This window comes from Magnolia sinica, chromosome 2, assembly GCF_029962835.1.
Source record: "Magnolia sinica isolate HGM2019 chromosome 2, MsV1, whole genome shotgun sequence".
Classification (NCBI taxonomy): domain Eukaryota; kingdom Viridiplantae; phylum Streptophyta; class Magnoliopsida; order Magnoliales; family Magnoliaceae; genus Magnolia; species Magnolia sinica.
Genome location: NC_080574.1, coordinates 8100984 through 8112659, shown reverse-complemented (window position 1 = coordinate 8112659; position 11676 = coordinate 8100984). Strand labels below are relative to the sequence as shown.

The 11676-nt window shown below is 41.4% G+C and overlaps 1 protein-coding gene across 1 annotated transcript; it reads right to left on the bottom strand.

Annotated features, from left to right (window-relative positions):
* Positions 1 to 966: 966 nt before the first annotated feature.
* Positions 967 to 3791, bottom strand: LOC131233675 (zinc finger protein WIP6-like). Its single transcript, XM_058230467.1, has one exon. The coding sequence runs from the start codon at positions 3771 to 3773 to the stop codon at positions 2349 to 2351; it is 1425 nt and encodes a 474-aa protein (XP_058086450.1). The 5' UTR covers positions 3774 to 3791; the 3' UTR covers positions 967 to 2348.
* Between the last annotated feature and the right edge of the window lie 7885 nt (positions 3792 to 11676).

Below are 11676 nucleotides of genomic sequence, written 5' to 3'. Positions count from 1 at the left end.
GACACAGGTACTGGACTCACTGGTTACAGAATAGACAGTAGGGCATTATCCACGGTCTCTCTTCACAAGTCACCAGAAATTGCGGGTGTTAGTTGTCACAGCTGCCTATGACATGCCGTCACATCATCACCTACCTGTACATCAATCTACTCAACAGGGATCTCTTCTACTCTTTTTTCTTCGAGTATCCACAACCTCAATCAATGATCTCAACTAGGCCATCATCTCTAGCTGAACATAATTCTGCTGGTCCTTTGCTACTTTTTGCTCAACCTACAGGCAGGATAAATGCAGGGCAGGGCACCCTTCAGCAAGACAGCTAGCAGGTGATACAAACTCCAGCGATGTTCTCATATCCAATGTCTTGGATGGTTTCTACATCAAAAGTTGATGTATGAGCATGGTTTAGCACGGACTACAACCTGGTAAAACTTTATATGAATGGGTCTAATGCAAAATCCATCCAATTCAGAGCATGCCAGCCGTGTCACTTCCTTTTGGTGCATATATATGTAAATACTTAAGCTAGCTAAACTAAACCAGTTCCCATGAACTAGAAATTTAACTTTGTCATCATTTGGTAACTCGGAATTTTGGAATCACTTGAGAATTCAGTTTCAGGGATTGGATTCCCTAAGATTGGATTCTGTCAGTCATGTTTGGAAACCTGGAATTTCATTCTGTGAAATGGGCTTGGAATCCAGAAACTGTGATTGGATACCAGGAAATGAGCCCGGAATTGGTAAGCAATTCAAAAATCTGACCATTGGGATGAAATTGTTAAGCCTAGAATTTGTAGACCACCCTCTGCCACCAAAGAATTAAAAAATGGGCCTTCCACAACCAAACGCAGGAATTTACCCAAAGAATTTGAATTCCAATTCAAGGTTGCAAAACAGAGAACCATCCAACTGAGCCAGTCCAGCTACAGAATCAGATCGTAAAGGCATATGAACATATAACACGGAATTCAAAAGAGCTTCATCTTTATTGCAACAAAATGTTTGTAATGATTATTTCAGCAAGTTCAAAGCCATGATTGTGCCTGTTTGGGTTGATGGATTCTGTCGTAGTGTACTTGAAAATCGTAAGGATGGCGAACTACTTTATCTGTCAACTGAAAAGTGGTGTAAACCCCATTCTATGTCCACGCTCATTTACATGTGAAAATAATTAGCATGCACGTATTTCTGCCGACTTCCTATGGTTGGATACTACTGAAGACAGCAGAATCAATGGTGCGGTTCTGAAATGGTAGACCACAAGACTAGACATTCCCACTGTTTTCTAATGTTTGAATATAACTGATGATTCCATGGTTCCAAAGCCATGAAATCGACAAGTGGGCGGCTTTAAGCATGTACCACACCATATTTGATGCTAGTATGGTACGACAAGTTTGTGGGACTTGAAACTCCCAAATATTGGTGGATGGGCTTCACACTGGTGAATAGAAGTGCATTGACTGTCAGCATGATCACCACCATAGACTAGTGGGCATTCATCACCCATGTGCAAATACGAACGCACCAATGGGGCATCAGTACTGATCATGCAAATAACGAACACAGAGAAGAAGAATCGAAATGACTTCGTATGCAAAAGGGAGGCAATGGTAGAATGAGCCATGAGGACCAAGCAGGGAGTAATCCCCATGTGAATTAGCATGCAATGTTTTCTAACTGCATGTTCAAAAACAACAATCACTTCTTCATCGTTGAGAAGATTGTCACATGAACTGCATGTTAGTTTCCGAGATTACCCCCTGATCAGTCAGGTTTTCCATGCACAACCTTGCTGTTCTCCATCTGGATCTGGGATGACAATGACTTTGGGTCTAGCTAGTTTTACGGAGACTTTGCACCAATTCAGATGATGTTCAAGATCAAAGAAGGAGAGGTGCAGGAGTGGGTTTGCAAAGTGGGAACACCTCTGGCCTTCTCGTAGAGGCAATCGTTCCCTGTTGTGAAGATGAAAATGGAGAAGATTCAACAATACAATCTCCTTTGGTTATATCGGCTGCGAGGATGGCTTTGATATCATAGGCCTGTGGCCTACCGAGAGGGTATAAAAGACTCATGGGCTATGGGAAATGATGGGAGAATCCCTGGTAGTTTCGTCCTGATTTTCAAGATACACCGAACGGCAACATTGCAGGTAGAGACAGCAGTTTTTTTACACCATTACAGCTTATATTCAATCACGCATCCATAATAATTACAATTTTCAACAGGAAACGATTGGAATCCACCAACCCAAACAGGCCAAGAAGAAGAACACGTATACAACAGAAAGAATATATGCATCCTAAATCAAAAAAAAAAAAAAAAAAAAAACCTACGCACCTGCTAGAGAAACCCTAATGCGTCTTCGAACGAACCCCCACCAATTGAACCAAATCCCTCCCAAAGATCTTCGAGCAACCCGAAATCCGAAACCTTACCACTAGGATCAACGTGCTCGTCTTCATCCAATTGCATTTCTTCTTCTTCAACTACCTCTTTCGGCTTCTCTTCCACAACCACCGGCATATGGCCCTCAAATAAAGCCACATGCCCAAACAGCTTGTCCTTTCTCGAGAAGCTGGTCCCGCAGGAGCAGCGCCACCGGCACTCGCCGCAGTGCTTGAGGTGGCTCTTGAGATCAGCTAGGACCGAGAAGCTCTTCTTGTTGCACCGATTGCATGAATACATTTTTGGGCAGTGACTTCTCTTGAAGTGATTCTTGACGCAGATAGCCGATTTCAATGGCCGGAACCGCTTGTGAGACCGATTACGGCTGCAGCCAGAGAAAGGGCACGAGAACCGGATTTTCCTACCCGAATCGACCTCCGGCCGGTCTGGTTTCACTAGGGCTTCCACCGTCTTGAACTGGTTGCCGTGCGCACGCATGTGCATTCGGAGATTAGCGTCGCGCTTGAATCCCTTCCCGCAGATCTCGCAGAAATGTACGTGCTCCACGAGCAATTCCACCATGTCAAGCTCAACGATTTCAGTATTGCCATCAATTCCGTCGTCCTTTCGATCTCCCGACTCTGCAATTCTAAGACCTGCTGATTTTCCCAGATTTCCAGAGGCCGCAGATTTGGTTGGAAGCTTCAGACCTGGCAGATTTTTGTGCCATGCCGGCAAATTTTTTACATCTTCTGGATTGTTTAGCATCCCCGAGGCCAAAAAACCAGTTGGAATCTTCATATCTTCAACGCTCATTACTGTAAGCTGAGGATTTGTCGGATCACGTAGATCGGACGGTTCCACTGCTTTCCCTGCGATCGAATCATCAATTTCTCCAACAAAGTGAGAAATCTCGGAAACCTGTCCAGCGAACTGAATATCCGTCCGATTCCATAGGTCTGACGTTCTTGCAGATCCTCCTGCAATCGGATCCATAATTATTCCAGCGACGGTAGAGTTCGTCGGGCACGTCATATCTGGCCGATTTCCAGGATTTCCGGCAATCGGAACCGTCCGATCTCCGATCTCAGGGCGGATACTCTGGTTTTGAGAAAACGCAACGAGAGCCGCTCCATTTACGATGATCAGGTGGACTGCAGACGCGATTTCAGTGGAGGCGAGATTGATCTGTTCGGCGGAGATCGGAGCGTTGGAATCGAGAGACTGAGAAAGGGATTGGCGGAGGGAATCAATCTTCTGACGGAGGATAGAAAGATTGAATAGAGGGATTTCGGGATCGGAGGCGGGGAGAGGGTTTTGGAAGAGATGGGGTTTTTGTATGGAGGAGGGATTTTGTGAAGAAAAGGAAACGGAATCCATGGCTCTTGGCTCTCTGGCTCTTGGCTCTCTGGAGAAAGATGATATCGGTCAGCGCGTTTTCTTATATAGTGGAGTTCGTGTCCCTTCTGTCGCGATTGAGAATACTTTGTTTATCGCTGTTCGCTGGGCTCTACACTTTGAGTTTTCCAATGATCTCAACCGTCAATATTGTGGAATCTATAACTTTCTAATTATTTGAAAATTAATTTGAAACAATATCTTAACCGTCTCTATCTACAGATGAGTTTAGAAGAATGAAAAGAAATCTAAAGATCAAACGCTAGGATACTCTCTCTGCATCATAATCATGGAAAAAAGGGTTATTTGTTATAGTAAAGAGAATACGGACGGATCAGATCATAGTAACATCTCAGCACGTGGGTCCCCGTGGGTGGCGCTACACGCAAGATCGTGAGTGGCGACAGAAGCAAAACGGACTCATTGGTTTAATATTTTTTTAGGGCGGGAGATGAAGTGCGAGTGCGCAGTTATTATGGTGGGAACGCACGAGGAGTAATTTGATACTCCGGCTGCGAATGATGCTTCATACACAAGCACTCAAAAATCATACACGCGGCATATGTTCAATTGAACCGGTAAAACGCTGTCTACTGTAACCCTGAAATAAAATTATTTTAAGAATCCTATTCTTTTATTAGTTATTAATGGACACTTATTTATTGAAACAGCACGACCGAATATTTTCATTTTAACTGTCCAATTAATATTCACCAATCCGATAGAGAGATCATCAAATAAGCTTAATTTTTAGTTAATGATATGTCTATACAGGAACACATAGTTTAGACTGTTTAATTTGAATTACGTATATGCCACGTGTGTAATTTATAGGTAACTTCTAAGTATCTGCGTATCATCCAGCTGCTCTACCCGAGTAGATCAGGTCATTCAGCTAATTTTTTCAATTTTAATCGGGAAATTTGGGACTGTAGACCCTACGTTTTATCCAGCTGTTTTTATGAAACGATAAAAACTTAGTTTGGGAACTTAGACCTTCACGGGCGCAGACCGGATTTCAGGACGAAAATACCCTCCCTTCCTTTCGAAGACGTGCGCTGACGCTCCTCCAACCGAGAGTTGTACGTACGGCTCAGAAGAGATCAAAGTTACATGGCCCCACAGCTATGTATTTATTATATCAACAACGTTCATCCATATTTTGAGATCATTTCGGAGCATTATCCAAAAAAAACAAAATCATATTCAAAGATCAACTGGACCACACCACAAAGAGCAACGGGAAAACTAATTTTCACCGTTAAAAATTTTGTAGGACCCACCATAACATTTATTTTCCATCCAATCTATTCATAAGGTCACAGAGGACTGGATGAAGAGGGAAAAACAATCATAATGATACAAAACTGTTGTAACCCCTGGAAGGGTTTCAATGGTAAACGTTCAATTCCCCACTGCCTTTTACAGTGTGGTCCACTTGATAGTTAGATCTGTCTTATTTTTTGCCTTAAGCTTAATATAAGCTCACCAAATAGATGGACGGTTTGGATATAACACAGACCTCATGATGGGACCCACAAAAGGCATGGGGATTACAACGGCAAAATAAATAAATAAATATACAAAAAAAAAAGGGTGCCTATGGTTACGGTTTTTCTACGGCTACGGATTATAACCGTAGCCATAGCCACAACCCTGCTTATTTAATAAGCCATTTGATATGTATCGAAGGTCTTTCGATATGTACTTCAAAATGTCGAAGGTCTTTCGCTTTGATAAAAAAAAGTCGAGAACTGTTCAGCAAGTTTGTCTAAAAAATCTTACAATTTTCGATACATATCGAAGAGTATTCAATATATAGTGATGGTAATTTTACCTATAGCTATGGGTTATAACCGTAGCTACAATTGTAGTCCGTGTTATCCTATGCAAAAAAATAATAATAATAATAAAATTTTTTTTTTTTATTTTTTATTTTTACATGGAGAACTTTATTCTAGCTACAATTTTCTCTAATACATATTTATATAAATATGTATATATAAGCATATAAAAAAATTTCTCTCTTTTAATTCATTTCTTTATCTATTTATTCAACAAGCATCTCCTAAACTAGAATAATTTACTTAATGTACCATATATGATTTTGGGGTAGGAGAAGCTAATTTTGCCAACAAACTTATTTATTTTCCAAGATTCCATCGGGTCGATGGTTGAAAATCCATTTCATTCACTTTGTAGTCAATTTTAATTACTTCGCGGTCAAACTGAAAATTCAGCAAGGCAAAAATGAAATTGAGCGAGGCAAACATGAAATTCAGCGGGGCAAACTAGAAATTCAGCGGGGCAAACATGAATTTCAGTGGGGCAAACATGAAATTAAGCGGGGCAAACATAAAATTGAGCGGGGCAAACTAAAAATTCAATGGGGCAAACATGAAATTGAGCGGGGCAAACTAAAAATTCAGCGGGGCAAACTAAAAATTCAGTGGGAAAAACATAAAATTGAGCAAGGCAAACATGAAATTGAGCACGACAAACTAGAAATTGAGCGGGGCAAACATGAAATTAAGCGGGTCAAACTAGAAATTCAGTACGACAAACATGAAATTCAGCAGGGCAAACTAGAAATTCAGCGGGGCAAACCGAAAATTGAGCGAGGCAAACATGTACATTAAACAAATACCTTTTTTCTCTCTTTTTGTTTTTTGGTTTTTATGTTACTTAGAAGGTGTTTGATAAAACACTTGTAAAACTATTGTAGTTCAGGTGTTTATGAAAATGCCTCACGGTAAGGGCTAAATCACTCTAGGTGAGGCTGGGGTGCACCTAATATGCTCTTGAAAATTGGGTGGCTTTTCATTTATAAGACAAGACATAGCAAACCGTTTGCATTCTCTCTGCTTATGTAGTCGTTTGCATTCAGCGGGGCAAGCTGTCATTATTAGCAAGGAATGGATGTTTAATTGACTTATAAGTGAGGGAATAGAAACTTTACAGACATCATTTTCCAATAGTCAATGAAAGAACCAATTTTATGAACTAAATATCTCTCTTATGTTGAAAAGTTATCAGATGTGAAATAAACAAATTGTTTCCTTTTAGTGTTCAAATTGAAGGGAAAAAGTGAAATAGCATGGAGCTATAAGAAATCAAAACAATAATAAAGAAACCTGAATTAACAAAGAGGAGAGGGCGACCCTCAGGGCCATCTGTAAGGTTTCGACCTTGGCACAGGTTGTCGCAGCCACTTCCGGCTTCGCAGCTTGGGCCTGGATCTCAGCTTAAGCTGTCTCGAGCCTCCGACCTGCTTGCTCGACGTGACCCCTCATCTTGAGGAAACTTGGCTGGAGGAGAGAACTCCAATGACACCCTGCAAAGAGGGAGCAACAAGAAGTTAGCAGACCAAAAAGAAAAAATACATACATAAAAAAAAAAAAAAAAGACGCACGCCTTTACCTTGATCAACATCGACACCACCCCACCTAGCAAGGGTTCAGGTTACGGGGCGATCATGGAGCCGATCTCCTCTTCACTGACATGGTGGCTGCCCCATTATTAGCAATGAATTTATGTTCTGGTATGTGTCTTATTCTTCAATTTTCAGTTTGCCCCACTCAATTTCATATTTTTCCCACCCAATTTCATGTTTGCCCCGCTCATTTTCTAGTTTGACCCATTGAATTTCATGTTTGTCCGGCTCAATTTTCAATTCCTCTCGCTCAATTTCTAGTTTGCCCTACTCAAAAGAGATCAAAGTTACATGGGCCCCACGGTTATGTATTTATTATATCCACAACATTCATCCATATTTCAAGATCATTTGGGAGCATTATATATATATATATATATATATATATATAAGAACCATATCCAAAGATCAATTTGACTACACCACAAAGAGCAACGGGAAAATTAATTTTCACCATTAAAATTTTTGTAGGGCCCACCATAACATATATTTTCCATCGAATTTATTCATAAGGTCACAAAGACCTGGATGAAGAGGAAAAACAAATTTCATAATGATTCAAAACTTCTATAACCCCTAAAAGGGTTTCAATAGTAGACGTTCAATCCTCCATTGCCTTTCACAGTGTGGTCCACTTGATAGCTAGATCTGTCTAATTTTCGTCTCAAGCCTTAATACGAGCTCGCCAAATAGATGGACGGTTTGGATATAACACATACCTCATAATGGGACCCACAAAATGCCATGGGAATTACAACGAAAAAAAAACTAGTGAGTTAGGGTCAGTGGGACCCTATAGCTACGGATTATAACCGTAGCCATAACCGTAGCCCGTAGTTTTCCACATGTCCTTTTATATGTATTGAAGGTCTTTTGATATTATCAAAAAAGTCCAGAATTATCCAACGAGTTTGCCTAAAAAATAGTACAATTTTTGATACACTATGACTACTGTTATAGCAAAAACTTATGTTTTTTTTTTTGCGGTGTTGCTTTTGTGGGTCCCATAATGAGGTCTATGTTATATCCAAACCGTCCATCTATTTGTAGAGATCATATTAAGGCTTGAGATGAAAAATATGATAGATTGAACTATCAAGTGGACCACACTGTAAAAGGCAGTGGGGAATTAAACGTCTACCATTGAAACCCTTTTAGGGGTTACAGAAGTTTTGGATAATTATAAAATTTGTTTTTCCTCTTCATCCAGGTCTTTTTGACCCTATGAATGAACTTAGACGGGGAGGATTTCTCACAAACATCACAGTGGCCCCCTAAAGGTTTCTAATGGTTGACGCTCATTCAACACTGTTTCCTGTAATGTGGTACACATGAGATTTGGATATACCTCATTTTTGGTCTCATATCATAAAATGATGTGGAAAAATATATGGACGGCATGGATGAAAAGAATACATCATGGTGGGGCCCACAGACAACCGACCATCTGCCATTGGCTGGTGGCAGGCGGAGTACCCAATCCGTTTCCGGGAAAGGAGGGGTATTTTCGCCCTCAACTTAGCTGTCCGTACGAGCAGGTCTAAGTTCCCAACAAAATTTGTATTGCTTCCTAAAACCTGCTGGATAAAAGGTGGAGTCCACAACCGCTAATTTCTCATTTTAATCCGAAACGGCAAGTGCATTGGATTTGGATTTTGAATGGTGAAATGTTCTCGTGCAAGTACAAGCATTGTATTCCTATGTTTACATGAAGTCATGTTTTGAGGAAATCTCAGCCGTTGAAAAGATCGATCACAGTATGAAGAATACTTTGGTTAAAAATTAGTAGATCAGGTCCTTCACTGTCTTCGCATATGTGTTTGATTCAGACCATTGGCTGTATAATGATTTATACTGTGCGGCTGTATGATTATTCGAGCAGACTGATTTTCTCCTCAAGTCATCTTCAAGGGTTGTTCCACCTTTTGAACGGCTCTGATGTTTACACAAGTGACAAGTTGGCAGGAAACACGGGGCTTGTTAGAGGAAGTTCACATGCAGCGCCTGTATGTTATCAATTCCCAAATAAACAAGGTCGATGAGCTGGATCTTGGAACTTTGAAGTGATTAAAAAATGGCGTCCATCAATCTTACTTCAAGCCCTTAAAATTAGACCGGAGACCACTACAGCACTTGTTTTAAGCTTCGCTTAAAATGCCCAATCTTGTGGGTCCCACTGTGTTCTATATGTAAAATCCACTCCGTAGATCAGGTTCTATTTCTCGATTCTAGTTCCTGGGGCAAAAATTCAGCGAGATCCACAATTAAGGTGGGCCACACCTCATGGAATAGGATGGGATGCCAACCATAAGTTTGTGTGTGGGGCACAAAAATCTGGTTTAACTCACCAGGATGAATGAAAGCACAAAAAATCAGTCTGATCCAAATATCACGTGGCCCACACCATGTAAAATTAGAGGTTCTAGGAGCAGTTTTACAGTGTTCTCATTGGTGTGGCCCATAGGAGGTTTTATAGGACGATATTTTTTATGTACGGTTAAAATGATGGTTCTCACCGGATGGACGGAGTGGATTTAGATACGAGTCATTGTGGACCCTACAGAGCTTGAGTGTTTTGCGCAGATATGTAAAACTATACAATTCCGCTCCGTCGCACCTGAAACTGCGCAAATCGTTCGACGCGTGTCAAAAGGCCAGATTGATTGACCAATCGTAACCATTGATTGATATTAACATTGACTCCTTTTTCCATTGAATTTTTTGTCAAGGGCCCACTAGTAGTGGGGCCCACGATTTGTACCCACCACGCGTGTGAACGCCAGCAAGATTTTCGATTCCAGAGTTCTTTTTCAAGGCGGATTCGGTGGATCCGGGACAGTGGGCCGACCGTGATGTGTTTTATATCCACCCCGTCCATCCGTTTTTTCCATCTCATTTTAAAATTTTAAGGCACGAGCACGAAGCTATTTTTTTGTGTTTTCCCTTCATCGGTGGGGAGTGACCTTATCAACGGGTTGAATGGCGAATAAACATTCCGGTGGGTGGGTCATAGGAACTTTTTAATGGTAGCCGTTCAATCCCACTGCTTCATGTCGTGTGGTCCACCTCAGAGATGGATCTGCTTCAATTTTGGGGTCGTGCCTTAAAATGAGCTGGAAAATCGGATGGACAGCGTGGATATAAAACATATATTTCTCAGTGGGCCACACAGTCACAGATCCAACAAAACTGCGTCCTATAGGTTAGGCCTGAATCCTTTCCAACAAGGCAACAACTGTTGTTGGAAGAACGTGGAACACCCGTTCTCCATGGAGTCTGCCATGACGTGTGTGCGTGTCACATCTGCTCTGTCCATTATCTGCGCCAGGTCGTCCACCATAATATTAAAAAAATCAGCTCCAACTAAAACTCAAATGGGCCCATACCATCATAAAAAAAAATGTAAAATCACGTTTAAAATCCAATGGATGAATGAGCTGGATGGCCTGTAAAAGAATAGGGTGAGGCCCGAGGGACAACCGAGGGACAGCGTAGATATCATATATGCATCACGGTGGGCCACGGAGGAACTTGGTTGTTGCACGATCTTCAACATGCAACTTCAAAAATTCTACATATTGGTGGCTAAGATCATCCAATCCAGGAGAACTTTAGATACACAACAGATCAACGGTCTGGATAACTGAGGCATGCGCTCCATTCGTTTGAATGGAAAACCATGTGACCTATCATTAATAGCATAGAGCCAGACAAGCATGTTGAATTCTTGAAGGGGGCGTTTGGCGCATGGGTTTGAAGGGTAGTAGGTGGGAGTGGGTATTAAGATACCATGGATGGATCATTGTAAGGCCATGTTTGGGACTCACACCAGGCATGGGTTGCCAATCCCCTTCCTGGAATCTGCGCCGGAGCAGGGATTTCTGCAATCCAGCTTTGGATTTCGTGTGCTTAGTGGTCGGTGTTATGTGGGCCCCACTATGATGTATGTGGTTTATCCATGCCATCCATCCATTTTGAAATATAATTTTAGAGCTCCACCACAAAATTGAGGTAGATATAAATCTCATGTGGACCACACCATGTGAAAACAGTAGTGATTGAATTACACCATTAAAAATCTCCTAGGGCCAACTGTAATGGTTATTTGACATCTAACCTGTTGATTAGGTCATAAAGACTTGGATTAAAGGAAAAAATAGTTATTAGCTTGATTGAAAACTTTTGTGGCTCCCAAAAAGTTTTTAATGGTGGGGTTCAATCAACACTGTGGAGTCTACTTGAGATTTGGATCAAACTCATTTTTGGGGTCATACCATAAAATGATCTGAAAAAATGGGTGAATGGCATGGTTGAAACACATAAATCATGGTGGGGCCCACAGATCACTAACCGGTAGTTGCAAGGTGAGTAGCCAATCCGTTTCCACTCCAGACGGCTTCTCTTCCAAACACGAAGTCGGATGTCCTCCAAGCCATGGGATACATGGCAATT

Excerpts from the sequence above, each read along its gene's own strand:
- LOC131233675 (XM_058230467.1), bottom strand. The coding sequence starts at position 3,773 with ATGGATTCCGTTTCCTTTTCTTCACAAAATCCCTCCTCCATACAAAAA.